Source organism: Panthera pardus, unplaced genomic scaffold, assembly GCF_024362965.1.
Source record: "Panthera pardus isolate Hobbes unplaced genomic scaffold, ASM2436296v1 HiC_scaffold_13, whole genome shotgun sequence".
Classification (NCBI taxonomy): Eukaryota; Metazoa; Chordata; class Mammalia; order Carnivora; family Felidae; genus Panthera; species Panthera pardus.
This window is the reverse complement of record NW_026526688.1, coordinates 35,032,903-35,059,633: the sequence shown is the minus strand read 5'-3', so window position 1 is coordinate 35,059,633 and position 26,731 is coordinate 35,032,903. Positions and strand designations below refer to the sequence as shown.

At 51.4% G+C, this 26,731-nt stretch overlaps 1 protein-coding gene across 1 annotated transcript in view; it reads right to left on the bottom strand.

Moving 5' to 3' along the window:
* Positions 1-26,731, bottom strand: part of LOXL2 (lysyl oxidase like 2) — a 93,320-nt gene that overhangs the window by 38,971 nt on the left and 27,618 nt on the right. Inside the window, exons 2-4 of the mRNA XM_019466940.2 lie at positions 24,618-25,041; positions 18,185-18,360; positions 3,966-4,177 (exon numbers count right to left, since the gene is read on the bottom strand). Of these exons, the coding sequence (XP_019322485.1) occupies positions 3,966-4,177; positions 18,185-18,360; positions 24,618-24,972 (743 nt within the window). The 5' untranslated portion in view covers positions 24,973-25,041. The remainder of the gene's footprint in view (positions 1-3,965; positions 4,178-18,184; positions 18,361-24,617; positions 25,042-26,731) is intronic.

Here is a 26,731-nt window from a genome sequence, read left to right as displayed (position 1 = left end):
TTGCTCATGCTCTCTCTCAAAAGTAAATAAAACATTAAAAATGAAAAGTTCTACTGGCTCTTCCCCAGCCAAGGGAGAAGCCAGATTTTGTTGGGCTTCTGCCAGCTACTGTGTATGTCTATTCCAATGATGAATTCCAGAATTAGGGAAACAACCACGGGATGGGTTCAGGGACCCACTGGGCCCACTGTGAGATGGGCCCAGGCTAAAACCCCATTGATCACCTGACCCACTTAAGGCCCTACTCTGACTGGAGGGCCATGGTGATCTTTGAGTCTCCCAGAATCTGTGTCATTTCAGAGCTTGTGTCCAGTCGTGCCCAAAAGTTCTGATTATTTCATCTTCCCCAGTGCACAGCTATCTTGGTGAAAGGCCATCAGTCCCTTTGGGGAAGCCTGGGAAATTGATTAATGGTGTAAATTTTTGGCAGTGTACTGGGTGGGGTCCTTCTTCAAGGGGACCCAGCCTGCCCTTTACTCAAAGGGTTCCGGGTCTGTAAGCTGGCTCAAGTCTGGGAATTGATCGAGGGGCATGACCCTCTGTTTATATTATTAGATTTTTGTTCTCTTGACCTAGATTTTCTGTTCATAAAGAATTTGGGGGGCGCCTGGGTGGCTCAGTCGGTTAAGCGTCCAGCTCTTGATTGTGGCTCAGGTCATGATCTCACAGATGGTGAGATTGAGCCACGCGTCAGGCTCTGCGCTAACAGAGTCTGGTGACTGCTTGGGATTCTCTCTACCCGCCCCCACCCCCGCCCCTCTCTTGCTCTCTCTCCCTCTCTCTCTGTCAAAATAAATAAACTTAAAAAAAAAAAAAAGAATGAGTAAGAACTTAGTAGACCTCCTATCCATTTCGCTTCTGGGAACATCATGATCAACCAGGCCATGCCCTGGCTGTGCAGGAGTCAAATTGTTCCGATTACTGCTCTGATTCTGCTGGTCTTTCGGGAACCATGCCCACCTGGCCTTCGGAGGCTTGAGTGCTGTTGCCCTGGGATCCAGTCACCACCTCCTGCTTTTAAGATGAGGGATGGCTTACAGAAAAGAGCTACCGGGGAGCTCTTAAGAACACCAGGGTTTCCCTCATAAATTTATTCCTCATTCACGGGGAAAGTGCGTCTTCCAGACCCTCCCAGGCTGGGTGAGGTCTCAGATGACAAATCCACTCCAACATCCAGTCTTCAGCCTTGGAATCCTGTCCTCTACATGAAGCCAAGGAGATCGGGCATTTGCATGTCACTCCCGGTGGGGCGACATTTTGGTCCCCGTGTCAGCCAACCAACCAAATCACGATAGCTCTTCCTAACGCCCGAGATGCGACATTAGACGCAGAATCTCTGCTTAGTTAGCTCACATCAATAAACCGGTGTCAACCTCGGGATCCTGCTTGAAGAAAAAATATGCCCCTGGCCCCAAGGAAGGGGCCCTGAAGCTTCGGCATCATTAGCGTCAAGGAGCATCCATGGCTCCCCAGGGCACAGCAGAATGTAGCTCACAGAAAAGCAGTCCTTGGTGGGGAAGCTGACTCCACTCAAGGTGACCCTGTGGGGGTGAGGCCTCCGAGTAGCCACCGGATATGCCGGTTAGCAGAGTTAAGGGTGGAGAGGCCTCGGGCATTGCCCTGGTGAATGTCTAAGGCTGCAGGGCCCCTTTGGACCTGGTGGGTACCAGGAGATACCCACCCTAGACAGAATCACTTTGAAAACGCTTCCTTCCTAAGGGTGAAAGCCCTCTCTGGGAGGCAGTGGGGGGGGGGGGGGCGGCTGTCAGCGACAGCAGCAACGGGCTGTGGGAAGGGCGAAAGGGAGTTGGGGAAAGATGCTACTGGAAGTCACAGATTCGGGGATACTCGGCCCCCAGGCCCCTGCTGTCCGTAGCCTCTGAGCATGGCTCCCAGACACCCTGGCCCCAGGCCAGCCCCGCGTCACCTCCCAGACTCAACAGCCAGCCCGTGGCGGGGGCCTGTGCCCTGTAGCCAGGCGGAGCAGAGCTGGGGCTGAGGTAACAGCAGTGTGGAGGACACGACTGGACTCCCCCGCAGGCTCCGCAGGTGGGTTCTGTGACCTCCGAGTCCCCCGCCCTTCAGGCCTGTGTCTCTTTCCATGCAGACTAAGGGCTTGGACCGAGTGAGGGCTGAAGCCATGCCCTGGGAGTCCCAGCTCATCACTTCCTCCAGCCGGCTGCCATCACAGCCCCTAACAGCACCACTGAGGCAGAAGCTTCCCAGTGTGCCCTTCTCTTTTGGGGCCTGACTGTCAGCTGAGTCTAACATAAAACAACCCTAGGTTGTTTTAGCGCCCGCCCTCCCGCTCCCCCATAGCATCTCCAGCTAGAGGTCAGGAGTCGGAGCTGGTTTTCAGCAGCGTCGGTTAATTATCTCCCAACTTGGCCAAGAACACCATCCACCACCAACACCTTGGATGCCTCCCAGCCCTCGGAGCCTTTTCCTGCCCCCTTTTGAAAAGAAAGCACAGCCACAGACATGGGAGTGGGAGGAGCAAGGAGAGGGTTTCCAACCCAGCCCATGAGAGGATCACCAGGGGTGCAGCTGCCAAAACAGATCCGAGACCCCTCCTCGAAAGCAGGAAGAGGACGCAGGACTGCCCGCAGTTGGGGAGATGGCTTTCAAATGCCATCTGAACAAGGCACGTTCTGCCTGGTCTTGAATTGGTGGCAGCCTTCCCCTTCCTAGGACTGGGCTCAGACCTACCACTAGGCTGGGGGCTCTGGTGGGGCCAGCCAGGGGAGGGGTTTGCTTTTCTTGGCTCACTTGGGTCGGAAAAGCTGAGAAGGTGTCCCCAGGGAAGGAGCCGGCCAGCTGGCGGGAGTTGTCCAAAGACTCCGAGGGCTGAGACCACGCCACCTCCCAGCTGCCCTGTGCAACCAGGAAGGTCTGGGCCATGTCTGGGACGGCTGGGGGAGGGAATGGCCACTAAGATCACCCCCAGGGGTGTTGTGAGCCTGCCCTGACGCCAGACTCACCCCTGTGGTGGACTGGGGGCTCTAACCAAAGGCGGCCACGCCAAACCCAAGGAGGGATGCAGCCTGAACTGACCCAAGGATCAGGAGGACGAGCTGGGCTTGGAGCCCGGTCTCCTGACTCTGAAGTTCCCTGTCCCTGGTTTGAAAGGAAAGACGTGGTGTTGTGAGTCTACACCCTCTCCAGGAGTGTAGACCCTGGAGCTGGAGGCCTGTGTTTGGATCCTGGTTCTACAATTTCTCTCTGACTTCTTTGCCTCAACTCTGAAGCAGACTCCTACTTCCTAGTGCTGTGAGAACTCGATGACAAGGGGCAGAGCCTGGCATGGGGTAGGCACTCAGAAACAGACTGTCATTATCATTAATAAGAGGAGATAAGAAGATCCCGCTACCAACCGAGGTCCCCCAGCGGCCAGCTTGTCACAGGGCCCAACCCCTTCACTGGATTCCCCTCGGATCCCCCATCTACCCCCTGGCCCCCTGGGACGTGCCAACTTTGGAAACCATAACAGGTGAGGTTTAACTGGGATTGGAGTAACTGAATCGAATCCAACCGTTTTTCAATTTCCTGACAGTTGTGGAAAGTTCCAGATTTCTCAGAATAATCTTCGCTGAGGAAAAGTAACCATTTCTTAAGTTGGCACTGCCCTTGCCCCATCCGGCCGGGGTATTATTGTCCTTGCTCAGGCCCTGGGGTCACTGAGCTGGCTGTCTGCACTGAGAGGTGGGATTTTTGTGGGCTGCAGCATCTTGCCCTTTGCCTCTGCCCTAACCCTTCCCTCGCCCTACTTTCATCATTCATTTGGGGGTCTGTCTCCCACAGGAGCGGGAGTTCCTCAAGGGCAGGCTTGCTGGAGGGACACTGGCGGCCCCCGCCATGACATAGGGCGGGAGGACTTTTCCTATGCTGGGGGTGCTTGGTAAGAGCTGACTCTTAACCCGGCAGGGCGAAGGCCCGGGAAGCCCAGGCTGGAGCAGTCCCCTTACTTGTACACTTTGGTGTTGTACGTCTTCTCCCCAGGGAAGCCAAACATGCCGCAGACCACGCGGGAATTCTTGGCTGTCCAGTGCTTGTCACATATCTGCTTCCACGTCTTGCCGTCCTTCACCTCCACGTAGCCCTCTGTCACGGGGGTGCGCCTGCGGTAGGTGCCCAGGATGGCTCGGATCCGGATGTCCTCCACCTGGATGTTCAGGTTCTGGGAAGAAGGAGGCACAGACGGAGGGGGGTTACCTGCCGGGTCTGCCCCAGAGAGGCGACTGTACCAGCCTGCCTCTGCCCTCAGGCCCTGCACATCGGGGGGCGGAGGGGTGCTCGGGAGCAGGTGGAGAGGAGCCCCAGGACCCCGGCGGCTTCTCCTACGTGCTACAAAGAGCCCAGAGAGCACTGCGCCCCAGCCCTCTCCTGGGGGTTCTCAGAATAAGTGAAGAGAAAATGTGTTTTTTGAATTTTCTGGTTCTATATTAAAAATAATTTGGATTTTGTATTTTACTCCAAAGCATGTCTGTGCGCACATGCGTGTCGGTTTTGTGTGTGTGTGTATCTCCCCATTAATCTTTCAGTAAAACTGAAGCGTGTCAGGCAGATGAGCCTCAGCCGTCCTGAGGCTGGTGGTGCCATCTTGCACACTACCTCGTCCCCTGGGGGTCGGCCTTCCTCAGTGAGAAAATCCCAGGAGAGAAGGGGGATGGCGTGGAGAGAAGAGGGGAAGGAGAAGCTAGGTGCAGGGGCCCAGGCCTGCCCAACAGGGAGGTAGGGATGGACACAACCACCGGGCTATGGAAGGAAAGATTCCAAATGAGTTGAGGCCCTCCGAAAGCCCACTCCTTGCCTCCATTTCCACGCCCACCCCCATCCATCTTTCTGTGGAAGTGATGAAAGAGGTAGGACCCCGACAGGAGGAAGTGGAAAAAGGCTGGGCATGGGGGGCTCCTGCCTCACTGCACTGCAGGCTCTCCTCCCCACACCCTAACACTGAGTGGCAATGCCCCTGCCCCAAGCCTACCCCAGAGGTCCAGGAATTTGGTAGAAGGACAGAGGGCCTCGAGGGGCCAAACTGGATGAGAGAAATGGGGGGCTACCTGGAGTTAGTGATACCTGTGCTCACCCGATCTTCCCCCAAACACTAGGGGAGCTCCCTCCCTAAATCTCTCAGTTCCAGCCCCTCCTCTCTCTGCCCCTGCCCAATGGCACCACCACTGGCTCTTGCAAGGCTCCCTGAGTCCCTGTCTCCATCTCCCTCTTCTATCTGCCACAGGGCAGCCACCAGAGCTCCTTCTAAAACACAGCGATATTGTCCCTTAACTATATAGTAATGCCTGATTTACTTAGTGAGGTGCCCACAGCCGGTCACGACTGATTCCACCTATGCCTCCAACCCCCTCACTGTCCCCAGCCCCAAATCCATACTCAGATATGATGAACTGCAATATAACACTAACAGACTAGTGTGTGAGCCCCACAAGGAGCGTTTTAGGTACATTCTCTTACTTAATCCTCAAACAATAGAATGAAGTGCTCCACAACTCTCACTATCTTGTTTTCCTAATAAGAAAACTGTTTGAGTCCACTGATCTCCCAAGAACCACCTAGGGGCAGGGAGTGCAGTGTGGGGAGCTCCCTGAGCTGGGCCAGCGGGGCAGAGGGGTGGGGCTGGGCAGGGGTGCCGGGAGGGAGGATCCTGGCAACCTGAGTGCCTGAGCCCCTGTCCAGCCAGGATGCAAATGAACCATGAGGTTGAACAGAACCATTATTTGGGTGCCCGGGGATTCGTGTCTCCTCGCCCTGGCTGCAGAGCGCACAGCCAGGCCCTGTTTCTGCAGTCCGGCAAGGCAGTGGAAAGTATGTGGGCCGGGAGCGATGGCATTTGGCCCTGGTTCCTTTCCATGCAGAGAGGAAGGAAAGCGCCAGGGGCAGGATTATGTTTGCCAGCTTGGATCCTGGATCCTTTACAGCCTCCATTCAGGCCACAGGACCTGTGCCACCAAGACACGTGGACAGGGGCAAGCCAAGAAAGGGCCTGAGCTCTGGACCAGCCTGTGGGTCAGCCCCCTCCTGCCCCTTTCCCCTTCTGGAGGCAGGGCTGAATTCCAGTGTGCAATGCGTAATGCCCAGAAGGAAAGTTACCACTGTGGCACCGGCCCTGTGACGCTACAGGGCGGCAGGCTGGGCCTGACTTCACCAAATTCACAGATCCTTCCCTCCCCACTCCCCCCTTGCCATGGGGCAGCAGTGCAAGCTCACTAAGGGGAGAAGTCCAATGTGACCCTGGACATCCAAGCTCCAACCGTGGGAGAGCGGACGCAGCAGACCCACATGCCCTCGTCTTGATGCAGGCTGGCATGTCTTCTGCAGAAGTATGACAGCTGTGGGAGGGAGGGGGCAGGTGGGCTCAGGATGTGGGAAACGAGGCTTGGAGAAGAGAAAGTGCTAGAGCGAGGTGTCCTGGTCCTTGTCTTTGACCTTATTCTTCCACCAACTCCGTGTGTGTGTGCGTGTGCACGTGTGTGTGCACATGTGTGCGTGCGTGCGGAGTGTGCGTACACGCGCGTGTGTATGTGTGTGGAGTGTGCATCTGTTTGTGCACCTATGCGGTGCAGGAAAGGTCCAGAGGGACTCCTTCCCTCCAGCACCTAAAAAAGTGGTCAGGGTCAGGGCTGTTAATTTCAAAATGGAATGTTTTCTTTTCTCCCTCATTTCATCAGGCGCAAATTCGCTTCATTCATTCATTCATTCAAAAAAAATACAGTGTCTGCCCTCCATGGACCTTGTCAGGCTTCTCCCAATGCCCCAAACGCAGGGCCCTGTCTCTTCTCTGAATAATGAAAACTGCGAGGGCCCTCAAATTCCAAATACCAACGAATTCATTATGCGTTCAGGCTCTGTGCCCACTCAAACCCCATGACACCCTCGGAGAAGGCTGATGGCACACCCCCATTCCAGGTGAAAAATGAGAAAACTCAGCGAGGTTTTGCAACTTCTGCCAGTTCACCCAGCCAATAAGCAGGTAAACGAGGGTGAACATTTGAGTTCTGACTCCAAGCCTGTGCTCTGGACTGGTGGCCTCCTTCCCTCCCAGCCACACCCTGTCCATTGCCTGGTATTGAGTTGACACCCCCACCCCCACCCCGGGGCAAGGCCAGGGGCTCAGCTCCTCTGGGGCCTGCACATTCGAAGTCCTTCCTCCACCCTGGCTCTGCGGGAGGAACTGGGAGTCAGACCCAAGTGTGTACGTGAGTGGAGAGCTGCCTCCCAGCTGCTTGTGGACTCCAGCCAGGGGGCGGCAGGGAAGCCCTTCGTGGCACCCATTCAGGGCTCATTGCTAGCTAACGAGCTCACATAAGCTGCTCAGAGACCTCTGTGTAGGAAAACACACACATACACACATAACTTCCCTCCTTACCTCACTGCTGTGGAATCTCTTCCATAACCACAAGCGTTAGGATTTTTTTCCCCCCAGCTCAACTCCAAAAGAGAAGATTGGAAACACTAAAACATATACACGTTTTTCTTCTCTAACAAAGAGCTCTCTAGACTTGCTGGTTAATGTATACATTAAGCCCAATAGCCCAGAAGCTGGTAAGACAGCCGGCACATTTTAAACTTCGAGTCTGAATGCTGTTTCTCTCGCCAGAGACAACAGTTCACCCAGATCTCCGAAAAGGCCTTCCTCCAAGGAATGCACAGAACCTTCTAGACTTGTCCTACTCAGAACTCCTCTCCTCCCTAGCGGGGCGTGAGAGTGACGATCGCCCACCTCCAAAAGGGAAAATCAAGGTGCAGGGAGGTCAGGACCCTGCCCTGCTTCAGTCAGTGGGCTGCTGGGGAGAAAGCTAGGGAAGGAGCACCAAGGCAGCACTCCCAGCATTGTGCCTGCACGACATTTGCATTTGCAGCATCTGTGAATGCAAATTTCACAATGTGACAGTCTGGGGCTATGGCCAATGAGGAAAAATCACCAATTCTGAAAGTCTAGTGGAAGATTGCATCAGATAAAGATAACGGGGGGTGGGGGGGGGGAGGCCAGGCAAGCAAGCAAGCCTTACAAGGACGCACTTCACGATCGGAAAGCTTGGCACCAGGGGCAAAGCCCCCCTCCCTAGGCGTGCTTGTAAGGGCCCCATCTTCGCCCAACTATCCTCCTTCTCCCTGTTCTAGAAGTTGTCACTGAATATCAGCCCAGGCCTTCCCAGCTGAGAAGGCAACCAGGGGGTGGTGTCGAGGAGGGAGGACCTCGGCGGCAAGATACATGAGCACACCGTCAGCCCAACTAGGACGCACGGCTGGTTAATGGCACACAACCTCGGCTCGCTTAGCGAGACCCGTCCCTCCACTGCTGGTGGGTTCCTACATCTTGCTCTCTAAGCCCCCGGCTGGCTTTCTTCAGCTGTTTCAAAAACTGGCCTTCTAGGGGCGCCTGGATGGCTCAGTCGGTTAAGCACCTGACTTTGGCTCAGGTCTTGGTCTGGCAGTTCGTGAGTTCGAGTCCCACATCCGGTGAGCACGAACCCCATTCTGGGTGAGCACAGCCCTGCTTTGGGCTCCACATACTCTCTCTCTCTCTCTCTCTCTCTCTCTCTCTCTCTGTGCCCCTCGTGAGATTCTCTCTCTGCCCCTTGCTAACTTGTGCTCTCTCTCTCTCAAAAATAGATAACAACAACAACAATAATAATAAATCTTAAAAAAACCCCAACAAGATACAGATCCATTTTCCCAACCACCAGCCTGGCACCTTCCTCAGCACCTCACACCCAACACATCCAAGATACCCTCAACCTTTCCTCTGCCACCCCCGCCCACCCCCCCCACCTCCCCAGTCAGGCTCCTGCCCTTGCAGCTTGCAAGGCACAAGCTTCACCTGTCTTCTGCACCTTCCCCTCCTTACACCTCTAGCCACCCAGCGATGCCTTCTGGCTATCCATCACCACCCCATTTCCACCTCCATCTGCCAGTCAGGTGGCACCGAGAGCCATGGAAGTGAAAGAAAGGCACTGTAATTCTGCCATTTCACATAGGCCATGAGGGGGAATCGCTGCCCCCGGCCACCTCACACACGCCACCAACACACTCATCCACCTTGCCCACTGCGTGTCCACGTCTTGCTCCAAACCTTCCCGTGGCTCCCCAGGCCGTCGGCTCCCTGATTTGATCCATACCACCCTCCCCCTTCCCTTTTCCCAGCCAGTGACCTTCTCGCACTGTCAGGGATATCACTCCTTAAAGCCCGGCGCTGAACCTCCCTGCAATTCTCTCTTCCTTCTCTCTCCTGTCAGAGTCCTACTGACCTCAGGGACAGTCTCATCCACGCATCTGAAAACTGACTGTTGAGTGCTGCTACCCCCCCAGGCACCGTGTGAGGCCCTGGGATGCACAGGCCAACCGGACAGGCAAGTCTCTTGCTGTCACTCACGACAGAGGAGGAAAGAGGCACCACCATCTCCTCCACGAAGCCCCCTTCCCCAAATATCTGGTCCACAGAGATTTGACGTCCTGTTCATTCCCCTGGCATTTGCTTTCTGAGCCAGTCAGTCAGTCCTTGACTTATGCTAACTGTCTTATACTATTAGTATTTATCTTTGCATCTATTTTGCCACCTCCTTGAATCGTGAGTCCCTCAATGGCAGAATTGTGCCTTACTCGTTTTTGTATTACCCATGGCTCCTAGTGCCAGACACGACACATAGGGGGTCCTCAAACATTTTTGGAATGAACCAATTATGATTTTTAAAAATCCAAATGCTAGGAGTTCAACTTAGCTGAAGACTGAGCTCCCAAGCCAAAATTTTAATAAAGACCGCCTTTATTCTTTGTTTAATGCAAAATAAACAACTAGGCAGTACTTGCTTCTCTTCATACCTGTGTGACTTACAGATGGACAAGCAGAACGTCTACGCTTTATCCATGCGCTCCCTCGTCACCTGGGCTATTAACACCCTCCCTGTCCTCTCAAAATCCGATGCTAAGGGAGCTACTGAGCTGAATGAAAAGCTGATCTGACCCCTCAGCACACGTCTGGATGTTTTCATCTGTAAACAGTAAGAGAGTAGTAGTAAAGTCTGGCTACACTGTACCTCCTTTCGATCAAATCAGGAATTCATGGAGTAAGGAGCCAAATAAGAAGTAGCATTCTCTATCTGGCGACTTCCAACCGGGTCAGGTGGATGAAAGGGAAGAGAGAAAGCGTTGCAGTGACTTCTGCTCCTCAGCTCTATGGGATGGACACCAGTCGGGGTGGGTGGTGTGGACAGTTGAGGTCATCCTGAGCCACCGGAGGAAAAAACCTGCAGTCTGTCTGGGCCCTCCTTCTATAAATCAAGAGCCTCGCAAGGCTGCTGGAAAATCGAATGCTCTGTGTTTCATTTTCCAACCTGAAAGCACCGGGGTAGGTCACAGAGACTGCTTCTTTGGAGAAAGCAAGCCCTGCTGTCTGCAGGAAGCTGGCAAGACACCTGTTCCAGCAGCCGGCCCCTCCCACCCAGCAGGGGGACTGAGGCCGCAGACCAGCCAAGTCCTGGGCCTGACTCCCAGCTGGGGTGCCTACTGCTCCTCAGAGTAATCATCACCATGGTAACAAAGTAACGATTTGTGAAATTGTCTTTCTCCACTACTCCACCATAATCTCCAGGAAGTCAAAGCTGTCCACTTCTTCAATCTCTTTATTCCCAGTGGCTGGTGTTCAATTAAAATGTATCAAATGAATGCATGACCAGATAACGCATCCAACTGTCTTAACGGCCTCCTGGGAACGGAGTAGGGGGATTCCTTGGCACTGACCCCTCCGACATGGTTGAAGTCTCATCTGAACGGTTCCGGTCCATTGCAGAAGCGGGCTGGACCCCAGCAGCCCCACTCTAGTCACATCAATGGACTCCCCGTACAGAACGGATCCCCCAACCAGGGCAAAGAGAGTCGTTCTCCTGCCCACTACTCCCATATAGTATCCCTTCCATATTCTCTCCCTTTCCAAACTGCCACACATTTTCCACCCAATTTACACTGTTCAAAGTTTGAGTACATGCTGTCCATTCATTTATTTCACCTAAGATAAATTATAATGCTACTTATTTATTTCACCGAACAGATAAGTGTAATGCGGCTTATTCACATATGTCACCTCGCAAAGGATTATAAAGGTATTTATACTTTTCAAAGAGTCGTGTGAACACCACCCTGGCCAAGGATCCCGTTCCCAGTTTGTCAGGATGTGCACAATTTCACATATTTTGTTCTGTTATCTGCATAAATGCCCTTTTGCTTTCCAGATGCTATGACCTACTTTTAGTTGGGAAAATAGGTCACCCTGGAATGACTTCTTGTGTGCTCCTTGTGGTCGCTGGTAAGCCCTGACCGCATAGAGACTCAATAAACAGAATCATGGAATGTTAACCCCGGACAGGATCTTATACATCCATCCTCTGCCTAACCTCCCTGTGAGCTATGAGCCAAACTCAGGACAGCAATATCTGATGCTCAGCTCAACAACACAGCGAGGCTAGGGATTCAGAGGCTGTGGGCTTCCACCATGGCTCTTTACTCCCTTGCTGGACAGTCTGGCCACCATTTCTCCTCCTGCCACAGGAGGAGGCCATCCAGCTCTCCTGTGGCCATCAGGGAAGCAGGACTAGATTTAGGCTTGGAGAGACCACCAGCCTTGATACTGCACAGAGATGGGAACAGACCCTCTTTCTTTCCTCAGTCACCTGTTGTACCCTCTCTCTGGTGGAGGGGGAGGTAGGGGGAAAACTTTTGGCTGGAAAGTTCTCGGACCTTCCTAGAGGCCCCAGATGCAGCTGAGATAAGGCTGCGGCTGAGAGGAAAACCTTGAAGCATTCTGGCAGCTGAGTGTAACTAATAAAAACCTGGACTCCTGGAATTTTAAGAATTCACAGCAGCCTCAGCTCCTGTGGTTAAGAGAAGAAAGAGCTTTTTCAGGTCTCAGTGCCCTTCCAGAAGGATGTGGGAGCATAGAGGGTAAGGGTACCAGATTCTCTCAGCCCCGTCCTCTTCGTCCCTCTGTTGGCCTCTCCAGACCTCGGGGCTGCCTGCTGTCACAAGGAGAAACTGAGGCTTGGAGGCTAGGCCACACCTAAATCTCACAGCCTGGGGGTTCCCAATCAGTTCTGGTAACCTAACTGCCTTGGCAAAAGAGCCTTTAAAAAATGGGTAGGTAAGAAGGTGGTGTGGGGAGGCGAAGAAAAGGAAACGAGCTGCATGTTCCCTGATCTCACAACACACGGCCTCAGCCTTGAGCCCTTCTATGAGCACATGACTTAGCAATGTGCAAAACAGCCAGTGTAGAGAGCTTTCCTCAGGAGGGCATCTGGATTTGTAATCTCTTCTTATCTAATGCTTTTTCCAACTTGCCCACTGCCACAGACAGGAAACGAAGCCTCTCAATTTAAGAGCCTCTGAAATCCTGGGAGGTTTAGCTGGGGCTCTGTTTTCTAGGTTGAAAAAAGATCCATTTGCTTGGAACCAACGGTATTTTGCATTTCACGATTTGCTCCTGCTTGCCTCTTTCTGAGAAGGTTTTGGCCCGAAGGACTCGGGCCGTAGACTCCCTTGCCCTGTGAGAATGCTGCTTTACAGCGAGGTGTCCAGAGACCCAGGAAGGGTCAGTCACTCTGGACACACAGCTGCAGTTCTCAGGCTCCGCCAGACCAGAACTCAAGGGTCCTGACTTGAACTCCGGGGTCTAAAACAGGCTACACAGCAAGATGTGACAGTATAGTCTGTGTCAGCAAACTCGAGAACCGAGACCCCAGACCCTGCCTGGTGAATTTTCTGGATGCAATGAACCAATGGTGAACCAGTGGTGGGGCTAAGCTCTTGTAGCACTTCATAGTCTGCCAAGTATTTTTGCGGAAATCATCTGATTTTTCTTTCCCCTACAGAGTATCTAAAACTACCCTATAAATGGTGAGTGCATGTGGTGTCATTTTGATGGAGAAACCATCAGCACTCTGGGTCACAGACTGTCATAGCTGGAAGGGACTGATTTCAACCAGCTCGTCGTAATAAAGAGAATGGACTTGCCCAGGGTTCTGGCTGCTGGCCAATAGGTAGCTCAGGGTCCAAACCTGTGAACTCTCTCTTGGTGGGGTCAGTCATATAAAGGAGGTGTGCTTTCTCCCCTTCTTTAGAAGGGAAATCATGAACCATCAAAGAGCCCCCGAGGATGCCCCTAGCAGATGTAGGAGTCCACTGGAAACACAGTTAGCTCATTGAGTGAAATTCATCAGCCAGGTCCCTGGGCTTAGTGACTCATGCCTCTGGCATCCCAAAGTGGGATGAACTTGGTCTAGACTGAGGCGCAGTTTTCTTCCACTCTCTGCTTGGGGAATTCCAGTATACTCCAGAGATGGCACGAGCCTGTGAGGGTCATCTCTAATGGTCTGTGATCTGGTCCCAACCTCCAGGAGCCAATGAGCATGCATGTTGTAGAGCCCAACCACACCCTTCACAGCAGGGTGGGAAGAGATGAGGTGGGAAGGGGGGGCAGGTGTCCTCATCAGGTTCATTAGGTCAGTCATTTACCCCAGGGGTCACAAGACACAGACAGAGCGTTAACAGACATTTCACTTTGACCACACTCTACTCTTGGCCACTTTTGAATTTATGGACTCCAAACTGGGGAAGTCAAGGGAGGGCCTTCGGCGCTCACACTTTGATAGGGAAGAGTGAGAGCACAAAGTCTGCTCTTGCTTTCAAGGTCAAGCTTGTGGGGGACCAGAGAAGAGGCAGGGAGAGAGCCAGAGCACCCAGCACATATACCAGCCAGCATCCCTTGTGTGTGTGTGGGGGGGGGGGGGGGAGCGAGCGAGAGAGAGACACCAGTGCACACAATGGTGTGCATTGCCAGCAGCCAGCTGTGGGCACCCCCATCATGGGCTGGGTGTATTTTCATAAATGCAGAGTTAACAAGGGATCTTAGAACTTGGCAATCACCTCATCCTGCTTCCTTCCCAGTGTAGGAATCTGGCTGCAACATTCCTGGCAGGAGGTCATCCCGTTCCTGCTGAATTACTCTAGTGACCAGGAGCTTGCTACTCACAGGGTAGCCCCATCCACTGTGGGTGGGGTAGTCTTAAGTGTTACAGAGTTTTCACCCTGAGCCGAAATCTACATCCCATCCATTACCTTCTTATCCATCTTGGTTCTGGGCTAGAAGAAATCAACATCTTCTCCATGGTAACATTTCAAATATTTTAAAGAGAGCCCACATGTCCCCCCTCCTCTCTTTTCTTTGACAGAGTATCTTCACTTCGTCATATGACATGGTTTCCAGATCCTGCTGGCCTGTCCCCTGGGTGACCTAGCTAAGAGATGCCCCCAGAACTGAACCCTGTACTTGGTTCTTGATCCAAAACAACAGAGTTTAAGGGAAGAATTCCATCAGCGCATCAGTGTACGTTTACTTTTTTTTTTTTTTTTTCTTTTTTACCAGCCATATCATAGCCTTGGCTTGTACTAAGCTTCAGTCAGCCAGTCCCCTTCAGGGATTTTAAAGATATAGTCAAGGCTTTCTAGTCACTCTCCCTGGCTTTCACTCTGTGGCTGATTTTTTCCCATGAACCTTGCTATGGGATCTTAAATTCATCCCGAATATATTACAGTTTGGGCCTTTTATCTCAACTTACTGAGGTTTTACTGAATCTCATTCAGTCATGTCATATTCCAGCAACTCCCCCCCCCCCCACCCAGTTTTGTGTCCCCTATAACTTTTATCACTGCACATTTTAATCTCCATGCAAATTTCCACTGTAGGAGAGGCAGGAGCAAGGCCCCAGAAAATACCGCTGTGTTCACGCTGATTAGCCCACAGTTCTCCCAGGCACCATTAGTCATCACATTGTGACCCCACCTAACCGCACATTCACCAGCCTACACTTCTTCCTCTCATCCACAAATGTTTAATAGGGGACATTTCTTTAGCCAAGAGGAATGATTCCATGACTTCAGCTACTGACACAGGCTATTACATGAGGTACTTCAGAGAAACTTCTCAGCATCCCACAAATACCCCCTGTAAGGTGGGCCGGGCAGCTCCCTACGCATCAGGCTAGCTCTGACAGTAAACATGAGCTTTAGCTACAAAGTCTTAGATGCAGTGGTAACTCTCAAAGGTTCTCCTCAGACATCTTGAGATGTGGGCCCTTTCATGACCTACGTTCAGCCGGTATCAGAAGGAAGACATTACAGGGGCTGCTTATCAGTTGAAAGTTTCCTCAGTGTCTGTGGCTGGACAAGAAAGCTCCCAGTCTGGCTCGTGCTAACCAGCCTGATTGTACGACAGCAAGAGGGAGGACTTCTAGGAAGATGGAAAGTGTGGAATGCTTCAAACCAGTCATTCCCCAGGTAGTCCTCTCTAGGTTACTATAAACTTATTTAGGGTCTAGGTTCCCTGCCTCGGAATGATCCTCGGGGCTTTTTAAAGGCATGCATCTCGTCTTCTCAGGCTGTAAGGGCAGGAGGACAAGGGCCATGTTTTCTTTCCCTAAGGGTATGGCAGACCATGCTGTGTGTGCACCAGGCACCCAACGAATGTCCAGAATAAAGGTAGGTACTGAGCTTTTGTGATGGACTCTTAGCGCTTCCAAAATAAAAAAGTACTCCTTAATATATTTTGGGGGTTCACTTCTCTGCCTATTCTACCCAGTCAAGTTTCTGCTTTCTCTGCGAGCCAGTTTCAACAGACAATTCTCTGTTGGAGTGCCACTCATAGAGATCTTTTCCAGAATCGTTTTTTTCTAATGGCAGATGAGTCTTTTCATTCCCCAACCCCAAACCCACTGACATTTTGGCTCACCTTCTTTTTATTCAAGCTATCAATGACTTTCTTATGCCCAGAAGCCCGGATCTTCATTTGGCAATCCAAATGTATTATCCTGAGGTTCTTGGCTAAACAGAAGCCCATGAAAGATGTTATAGGGGCCCCTGGGTGGCTCGGTTGGTTAAGCATCCAACTTCAGCTCAGGTCATGATCTCACGGCTCGTGAGTTCGAGTCCTGCGTCAGGCTCTGTGCTGACAGCTCAGAGCCCGGAGCCTGCTTCGGATTCTGTGTCTCCCTCTCTCTCTGCCCCTCCCCTGCTCACGCTCTGTCTCTGTCTCTCAAAAATGAATAAATGTTAAAAAAGATAAAACTAAAATAAGGATGTTATCAATAAAATAAAGATGTTATAAATAAGCTCATTTATCTATTAAGCATCTATTAAGATGCTATGAAGGAATGATTTGCTTCTATGTGCTGCTTATCACTGTTTCCTTTGATGTTTTATCCTGGGAGATTCTTCACTTTGGGGGATCACAATCTTTGGTATGCATTCCTAGGAAGAAGAAAATTGGGGGGTTGGAGACACTGTCCCCATCAGGTTCCTGGCACTATTTCTACTGGATACAACGGTGAATTAGCTATATCCCTTCCCCCCAGGACACATTAGAAAGATGAGCTAGATATAAGTGGGTGCCAACGATTCCGTATGAGGTTACAAGGAGTGGAGAGGGAAGTGTGAAACTAGGCTGGATGAGCCCATCCTCCAAATCAGAGACTTCACAGCAAAGCGAAGTTGCCATTGGTAACTGGGACACTAAAGCACGTCTACTCCTCAACAATCGCTTCTACTTCTCCCGGATAAAACAGCGGCATGTGAAGAGGGTCACATCCTCCTCTGGTCCGATCCTGCCAGCTGAGAGAAAGCTGGAAATCCTTTTGCTATACCGCAGGCTTGGACGAGTTCCCAGTGGACTCAGTGTGTTCTAGGAACATATGAGAAAAGAGCAGGATGGGATGACTCATGAGAGGAAAATGTAAAGACCACAGTCTGGGTAGAACTTCCTCCGGAGCCCAAATAGGGCAATTTCAAGTTGCCTTTCTTCAGAGTGGGTCCTGGGGTCAGCTAGAGGCTAAAGCACAGGGAAGGATCCTTGGCCTGGATTCATGGCAGATCCCAGAGTGCCCTGTGGGTGACGTCCACCACATCCCTGAGGAGGCTGCCCACTCCTCCCGCCCTCAGCCCCACATACCTTGCACGTAAGGACAGTGCCATAAACGTTTACTGATTTTGTTGTTTGGGTGGAGAACTTGTCGAAAAGCTAACTTTGAAATTTAGCCTAAGTGTAGGAGGGTCACAAGTCCTTTGCCATTTCCAAAGGCTGACTTGGGTCAGGCTGGCAACATCAGAATCATCTGAGAGAGCTTTAAAAACTAGTCTCCTCCCCTAGTGGGAGATTCTGATTCAGGAGGTCTGGGGTGAGGCCCCAGTATCTGCATTTTAAAAGTGATTCTGACCCCCAGCTCAATTTGGAAACAATGGTCCTTTGGTAGCCAGCCTCCGAGATGGCCCCCCCATAGTCTCCACCTTCTGTATTCACACTCTTGCGTAATCTTCTCCCACACTGTGTACATTGATCTGTGTGACCAACAGAATATAGCAGAAATGATGGTATATTGCTCCCAAGATTAGGTTATGAAAGGTTGTAGCTTCCACGTTTTCTCCCTTTCTCTCTTTCCCTTTTGAATCAATCACTCGCTCTGGAGAAGGGCAACCTCCACGTCTTAAGGATACTTAGGCAGCCTATAGAGAGCTTGTGTGCAGAGGATCAGAGGGTTCCAGCTGACAGCCAGAAAGAAATGAAAGCTGGCCAACAGCTGCCTGAGTCAGCTTGGGAGAGGTCACCCCAGCCCCTGGTGACCTCATGAGAGAATCTGATCAGAGTCAACCAGCTAAGCTGCTCACGGATTCCCAACCCTCAGAAACTAAGTGAGCTAACAGAGTCTGTTGTTTGAATCTGCAAAATTTGGAGGCGGGGGGTGTAATTTGTTACACGGCAACTGATAACTAGTACATTTTCTCAGGGCAAAGGGCAAGCTCCTGGGAAGAGCACAGAAGGGCTTTCATGTGCACCCTTGGTAGCTTCATTTCCCACTACTGCTGGGCAGTACTGACCTATTTATCCCCAGTTGACGCCTCAGCCCCTCTGTGCCCTTACCCAAGCCATTCTGGAATGTGTCTGGAATGCCCTTTCCCCACTGACGGTATCCCCTTCCCCAGAAGCCCTCTCCTCAACTGCCTGCACCAAACCAGGCTGGCTTGGGTCCCCTCTTTCGTGCTCACACACTCCTCTTGGAATCAGTAGGCAAGAACGGAGTTTCATGGAAGAAGGAAAGTATTCACGTGAGGGGGTCATCAAGAGCACGAGACTTGCCTCTATGTGGTTGACCAACGAATTGTCAAACTTGAAGCCAGGAATCCTTTTGTCACTGCATACCACACCCACGTCTTCTGTGTGCTTGCAGTCGGTGACACCCCAGCCATTGGAGGAGCAAGCTGCGAGGGTGGCCTCTTTGCCAGTGCAGTAGATATTGTCCAACCAGATGGGCCCTGAAGGAAGCAGAGAAGAGAGAGACCAAGCACTGCGTCAAAGGAGGTTTGAGTCTTTGGGGGCACCAACGCCATACACAGGAAGAGAATTTTTCTCTCATTTTGGCAGTTATTGTGGTCATCCATCGATCTTTAGTATGTTTAATATATTGGGTATAGTTCTAGACCATCTGGATTCCCGTTCCAGAGTGGACAGCTGATGTGATCTGGGGATGTGGTAGACTGAATGTGATATGAACAGAAACCAAATTTGAGCCCAGAAGTCACGTGGCGTGGTAGAAAGAGCAGAGATGTTGGATACTAAGCTGGGTTTAATGCTGGCAGAGCCACTTAGCTATATGGCCTTGGTCAAAGCCCCTCTCGTCAGACACTTCAACTGCAGGGCTGTGTATACAGATTAGAGATAATACATGGTGCATGCCTAGTTTATCATCGGCCCGTAGTTACTCAAGCATGGTAACAATAATGACGACGGTGATTTTAGTGATGCTGACTATGGTACAAGCCAGACTCACCTTCCATCCGCAGCGGAGGCTGAACTCTGACCCCTTGGGGAAAATGTAAGCTATCCTGCAACTGAAGGTTTGGGGTTTTTCCAGCATTTTCATACGTATCACCTCCCCTGACTCTTGGGTGCCTCAAGGCATTAGTATTCCCACTGAACCCAGTGAGGTTCACCCCCTGAACCCAGAACCTGGTCCAGCAAGTGCTCTTCTCACTTCCTGATGTTTCCTAGCCAATGAATCCAAGATGGCCCGGCTAGACCAACCCACAGAGCTGCCTCCTCACGTTCCAGAAGTCAGGCGAACAATCTGCCTGGGGGGCCCTGTGGAATTCTGCTCACCTCTGTGTCTCTACCTGATCTGCACTAAGTAGAGAATTCAGCATGGAAAGTACTAGAGGGTTGGTCACAATGAGACATCACCTCATACCCACTGGAATGGCTACTACCAAAAGGACAGAAAATAGCAAGTGTCAGCAAAGTGGTGGAGAAGCTGGAACCCTCATGCACTAGTGGTTGGCAAAAATTTTACATGGTGTGGCCACTATGGAAAACAGTATGGCGGCTCCTCAAGAAATTAAAAATGGGAGGTACCGTCTTCCAGGTATAGAATGAGTAAGTCGTGGGGATGAAAGGCACAGCAGGGAATATAGTCAATGGTATTGTAATAGCACTATATGGTGACAGGTGGTAGCAGCTACATTCCTGGTGAGCACGGTGTAACGCAGAGACTTTTCCAGTCCCTATGTTGTACACCCCAAAACTAATGGAACATTGTGTGTCGGCTACACTTCAATAAATAAATAAATATTTTAAAAATAAAAATGGGATTGCCATGCGATCCAGCAATCCCCACTTCTGGGTATACACCCAAAAGAGCTGAAGGCAGGGTGTCAAAGAGATAGTTGCACACCCACGTGCAATACAGCATTATTCACAATCGTCAAAAGCTGGAAGCAACTCAAGGGTCCATTGACAAATTGTGGTCTACATACACACTGGGCTATTACTCAGCCTTAAAAAGGAAGGAAATTCTAAGAGAGGCTGCAACATGGATGGACCTTCAGGACATTATGCTACGTGAAATAAGCCAGTCACAAAATGACAGAAGCTAGATGATTCCACTTAGATGAGGTCCTTAGAGGAGTCAAGTTCATAAAGACAGACAGTAGAATGGAGGTTGCCAGGGGCTGGGAGAGGGGAGAAGGAGGAGCGGTTGTTGAGTAAGGACTGAGTTTCAGTTCTGCAAGTTAAAAAAGTGTTCAGGAGATTGATCGTACAACAATATGAAGGTACTAACACGACTGAGTTGTACACTGAATTGTGATGAAGACGGCATATTTTTATGTGTATTTTATCACAATTAAAAATAATTTTTTTAAAGTGCTAAAGGGTTTTCAAATAGTGATTTTCGTAAGTAACCCTACAAAATGAAAGGAAACAAAGTCAAATGTCTCCTTTTCCTCATGGCTTCAGGCAGGGCTCTATACTATAATGGAGCCAGATAACCTGGGCTCAAAAGCTCTCTGCCTCGGGCTTGGGCACCACATAACTTGGCCATCTACTTAACCAAACCTGTTTCCCATTTCTAAAGTGGAAACAAGAATCCCCAACAAACAGGTCACCATGGAGATTTGATGAGATAATGTATGTGCCCAGTATGTGCCCAGCCCCCCTTGCCTTCCTCCTTCCAGTAAATCAGAAAAACAGGGAATCCCGTTGTTTCCACGAGGAAAGGAAAACACAGATAAAAACACTCCCATTATAGAGGCAAGAAAATTGAGGAGAATCTGAGGTTCTTCAAGGTCAGAGAGGATGCGGGGCCAGTCCCTGACTCCGGGGACCTTCTGAAATGTGTTCGCTGTGACGGATGGCTGGTCAGGGCCTGAACCAGAGCACCTCAGACACATTTGGGGAACAACAAGCTTATTGAAAACATCTGGGCTGAGGTTTTCCAACTGGTTTCTCAATTTGGCCTTGCTTCCCAGCCGTCGAACTCCACGGAAACATATGCTCCCTAATCAGTTGCTGCTTCAGCAACAAACCAATGTTTGTCTTGCTGAGTATTAGCAACGGAAAAGACCGTCCGCGTTTGAAGTGGGGCTTCTTCTTTGGAAATTCAGTGGCAACGCTGCTGAAGGGACAGAGATGGTGAAAGGGAGAAGGGCCCTTATTCCATCTGTGATAAGAGAAACCACCCTGGCTAAGGGGATGGGAAGCAGGACAGCACAAAGCTAAAAGAACCATTGGGAACTGCAGAACAGGTGCTCTAGGACCTGCTTTACTTTTTGATAAGGAACATTTGAAATTGGCTCCCTGGGGTGCTAAGGGAACTAACTTCCCTCAAAGAGCTGACCCCAAGAGCTGCTTTCTTTTCTTTTCATTTTTGAGAGAGAGAGAGAGAGAGGAGAGGGGAGAGAGAGAGAGAGAGAGCGCACGCAGGGGAGGGGCAGAGAAAAGGGGACAGAGGATCTGAAGCGGGCTCTGCGCTGACAGCAGCGAGCCCGATATAGGGCTCGAACTCACAAACTGTGAAATCATGACCTGAGCTGAAAGTCAGACGCTCAGCTAACTGAGCCACCCAGGCATCCCAAAGAGCTATCCTTCACTGTCAATAATCCTACGCTTCACATGTTCTCACCAGTTATTTTTTCGTAGATTGTAGAAGTGTAAATTTCTACGTAGCCTAAGATAGTGTCACCAGGCACGATATCCTAATTTGGCCCGATTCGATAGCAGTATGTTTTCTTAACAGTACTTAACAGTATGCTTAATTCCTATTAACTAGACCGTCCTGATCCCCAAGCAGCCAGCCCTGGTTCTGCCTGCCGGGATGAAGGGTGGTTCTGGGCCCAGTTCGGAGCTGCTAGAAAGAGGCCCTTGGATCACAGATGGGGCTCTAACTTTGGGCACAGAAGGCCAGCTGCTCCGGAAACAAAACTTCATTTTACTCTGTCCATTCATTCACTCTAGGACATGCTCCTCCTGATGAAAGGAGAGGAGATGTAGAAACCAATTAACAGACCATTTGGAAGATAGAGATCACAAATGAAACTCTTTGAATGCCAGAGTATTCCCTGCTGCTTTCAGGGCAATTGTTCCAGTTAGAACCTCTGCTCCCCACCCCCCTCCCCCCTGTGGTCATCTGCTGGCTTTGTCACTCCAATCTGAACAACGGGATGGGGGCGGGGGCAGTGGAGCGATTAGATCTGATCTCAGGTTTGGAGACTGAAGTAAAGGTCACTGTGACACCCAACCAGAGGGTGGGAAATAGAGCAGCTGTCCCCTCTAGAACCCTCTGAAAGGGTCCATGAGTTCCCTGAGCTCAAAGACACTTTAGGGGAAAAGACCGGTTGACAGTCCAGGCTGGGAAAACTGGGAGGGCCTGGATGCTCTCCTGGGGCTTTGTTACTACTGCCTGCACATCAGGAGCAGGTGACAGGGACGGCCTCATAAGTGCTCAGCCATGGGTTCCCAATTCACGTACAGAGCTGACTTGCAGGCTAAACTCCTTCCATGGGAGCACACCCCTGGGTGCTGGTCACATCCTCTGATGTCTATGCCAGTGACTGCTTGTCAGCTCTTTTTAGTATTCTTCTAAATCAAAATGAATCAATCAGCTAATATTTACCGAGTGCCTACCATGTACCCAGTGCTGAGAATCCAAAATTGATGCTGAAGATATTCAAAGATCTTTATATTCAGGGGCGCCTGGGTGGCTCAGTCGGTTAAGCGTCCGACTTCGGCTCAGGTCATGATCTCACGGTTTGTGAGTTCGAGCCCCATGTCGGGCTCTGTGCTGACAGCTCAGAGACTGGAGACTGATTTGGATTCTGTGTCTCCCTCTCTTTCTGCCTCTCCCCAGCTTGTGCGCTCTCTCTCTCTCTCTCTCTCGATGTAAAAATCAAGTGCCACTTTATGCAGACAGCATAATCCCCAAGGCTGGGAGACATGACAGATCACAATTTTTTTTTTTAACATTTGTTTCTCCCTTTCTTTTGGATATTTCTCCTTTCCTGAGCCTGCTGGTTTCAATATCCACACAGATGACCCTTCCAGGACTCTTTGGCATCTTGTGACTAAAGCTTCTCTCCCCACTGCCTTTCCTCCGCCCTACATCAGCCACTCTCCCACGGTCGCAGCCTAGACCTTGTCATCACCAACAATGGCACCCCTCCCCAATGTCCATTTCAACCCTTCTGCTGTGCTTCTGCATCCCTACCCATCCCCAAAGATGTTTCTAGCATCCTCCTTCTTGTATTGCAGTCTCTACCCTGACCCATTACAGCCTTCCACACAAGTCCCCCAAGTAGTACCGTTCTATTCACCCAGCCTGGATTCCAGGCACCATGGTTTTAACTGCTCCTTCACACATTCCCTCTGCTCTCTTTAACTCTTTTCCCTTCGTCCCCCTTGGATGGCGAAGTCTGAGCCAGGTTAACCCACCTCCTGGCAACCCCATGCCTACTTCTGGTCAGGTGAACTTGGGATGGGGAAAAAAACCACATCCATCTAATCTGATGACAGGTAAACCTTAAGTCTGGGTAGAAATAAAATAAAGTTGCCACTGAAAAAACCCCGCAGCCCTGAAAAGTATTTGTTATAAAAGACCTAGGCTTAAGAGCCTGGGATTGAAAACACAAACCTGACGTTACCTCTGGATTACTCGGCCAGCAGAATACATGGCAACATACAAGTATGGAGACATGTCGAAAGGTTTGAAAAGAAGACAGCATTTGCCAACTCGTCTTTGCTACTTTAATCTTGGCACCGCCAGGGAACCCGGAGGTAGCTTCAAGAACAGTTTACTCTAAGCGTGGTCTCTTGGTCTGGTTATTTCCACAGAACATACTCAATTGCATGGAGGCAAGATACATATGAGATGGGTTTCCTTTTTCCTGTCATTGCTAGAGTAACAGAAAGCAAGGGTTGAAAGGGATCATCATAACGATCTATTTCCATGACTACCAAACATGGATATATATACAACCACTTGGGAGGCTTCCAAAAGTTAGAGTCCTAGACTCTAGCCGGGACCTTAACTGAGAACATTATGGGTTAGCTCCCCACCTCTGTGGACCCAGCTCAGGGTTCTGGACTCCAACATCTGCTCTCCCTCAAAGCTTTTACCAAAACATCTTTTTTTCCCCCCAAAATATTTTGATTTGATTTTGACAAGGGAAGAAAGGGTAGGCCAACCAAAGTGAAAAACCCAAAGCAACTCTGTTCCTATCACGGACAACCCCAGAACAGCATATTAGTGTTAACAACGGGAATGCTATGTGAGCTGCATGGTGGGGAGAGGCAGGGAACGGGAGCCTATAGGTGGCCTTTGTGAGTAAAAGCAAAAGGCACCCCTGCAAGGGGGCGACTGGGAGAAAGGCGCCACCTCCCCTGGCTGATGCGGCCCCCGGGCAGGGCACACAGAGCCCTGGGTACAGCCTGCTATCAGCCTTCACCTAGGGTCACCAACTGGTCTGCTTTGGCCAAGAGGAGGCATTTCCTGGATGGCAGGCTTCATGTGCTAAAACCAGGAAAGTCCAAAGCAGGCTGGTTGGTCACTGTGCCCTTTCCCAGCACCTGTCTGCTCCCACCTTCCCGCGCAGACGTAGGAGGCTATCCAGCCGAAGTATCACCAGGAATTCACACTTGACAGCAATTGTAGCCTCCTTTACCAGGTTAACTGTGCAAAAGGGGACCATTCCTGGGCTTTCCAGGGACACCAGCGCTCAGTTCCAAAGCATAGAGCCTTTACCTTCCCCTTTGCCGTAGGAGGAGCTGGCGGTCCAGGACTTGGCCTCCACATATCCCAACTCCCGGCAGACGACATGGGCCGCGTGGATGGAGAAGTCGTCGTCACACACGGTGCCCCACTGGCCATTGTAGTACACCTCCACCCGCCCCTCGCTGTGCTTCCTCTTCTGGCCTGCCAGGCGTAGCTGGATCTTGGCGACGTCCGAGGGCACCTGAGGCCGGTGGTACTCGGGGGCCGGCTGCTGGAAGTACTCAGGGTAGTGCGACCAGTTCTCGTATTGCGCCAGGCTCAGGGACAGGAGCAGCGAGAGCACGGCCAGACAGCTGGCAAGGCGCCAGACTCTGCGCCTCTCCATCCCTGTCCTCTGGCTGGAGGACCTGACCGAGGGGGTGCTGGGTGGTGAGGGGTGGCAGGCAGGAGTGTCCTGGAAGACAGGGAGGAATGCAGGTTATAGGGATCTACAGAACGTCCGGCGAGTTCCTTACTCCTTTGCTTAGTATTTGAAGCTCCTGACATTCTGGATCCCGACCCCCTGTCTTCTCCCACCTTACACTTCAGCTGACAGGTCTGTGAATTCTCACCTGTTCTGCTCATCTACCATTCCGTATCTTTGAAATGTGTGTGTGTGTGTGTGTGTGCGTGTGTGCGTGTGTGTGTGTGTGTGTTTTCAGTAGGGTTCCTGGCAGGAACCAGAGCACATTCAAACTTAATTTGAGCAGTTTTAAAAAAAGACCATCTCAGACACGAGCTCTGAGCAGAGCTCAGAGGAACAAACAAAAGATAACATAGTACTCTGGGCTGGCAATAGAGGCAAGACCCTTCTGGCTCCAGCTTGAGGGGTTGGGGAGGGAGTGACAGGACCAGAGAGCATGTCCAAGCTGAGCGGGTCGCCTGTTTGGAGCTGTGGCTTGAGTGAAGGGTCTTAGAGCCAAACCACAGCAACAGGAGCAGGAAGAATAAATGCCTGACCTCACTCTCTTCTGTCTTCTGCTCTCTTTCCAGTGTCTCCTATTGGGCAAGCTCACCCTGCAGGATGAGGCCAGGCCCCGGGGGGCAGGGGGGTGCAGTCTGTATGGGTTGGTCTCCTGGGGCAGAGGGGATGGTGGGGAGAGAGGGGAGCAGTAGACAGGGCAATCGGAGGGCATCCAGCACACTCTTCCTCTTTCTCCCCACCTCTGTACAGCTCATTCCCCAGGGCCCAGACCAGTTCCCGCCTCCTTTATGCAACATCCCTACTGAAGCAGCCTCTGTGGCTCTCTCCTTCCAAGGTGGGCTCATTATCTAGACATTCTTCTCAACCTTTCCAGACACTTCCATGTCCCCAGGTAGGTTACAAACTTCTCGAGGGCAGGAATTGTAGCTCATTCTTCTTTGGTTCCTCCATAGTAAACATTACAGGTTCATGGACACGTTTATTGCATGAGAGGGTGATCTGGTTCCAGGGACTGAGCCACTGGTGAGGCATGGCGCTTAAGCGCACTGCATGGGGAGGGGGGGGGGCCCTGGGTGTGTTCTCCGGGTGTTCCCGTGTGCGATGTCCTCCCTCCTTCGGGACGTTAGCTCAGCTGGACGGAAATGGCCTCTTCCAGGTACAGAGAACACCAGGAGAAACACCAGCATAACATGGGCTGTTCTCTCTGCACACACATCTGAGCCTTCCTATGGCTCTGCTCTCAGGCTCTGGGCCTTCAGACACACCGTCACGCTGCCCACCCACACCTCAGATCTCATTACAGCTCATACTCTGGACCGCAGTCCGGCGAGGCTGCTGAGCAAGGGGGTCAGGAGCAAAGTCTCCTTAAACAGCCCTCACGCAGGGCCTGTCCTTAGCTGAGCTATGGTTTCTGCAAGCAGAAGCCTCAGGCAGCAGTCCTGATGCCGGTGACGTCCTGGTGGCAGGTCCGTCCTTTTGCATGGTTTCTCTCCCTGAGGGGTGCTGGGGGGCCGAGTCTAGTCTGCTCTTAGCACAGAGGGGAGGCAGACAGGAGAGGGCTGAGCGGCCTGTCATCAGGTGAGGGAAGACTGGACAGCAGAGGAGAGGGGAGCGCAGACTCTAGAGCCAGACGATTTGCATTTGAATCCTCACTCTGACACCTACCAGCTGTGCAGCCTCG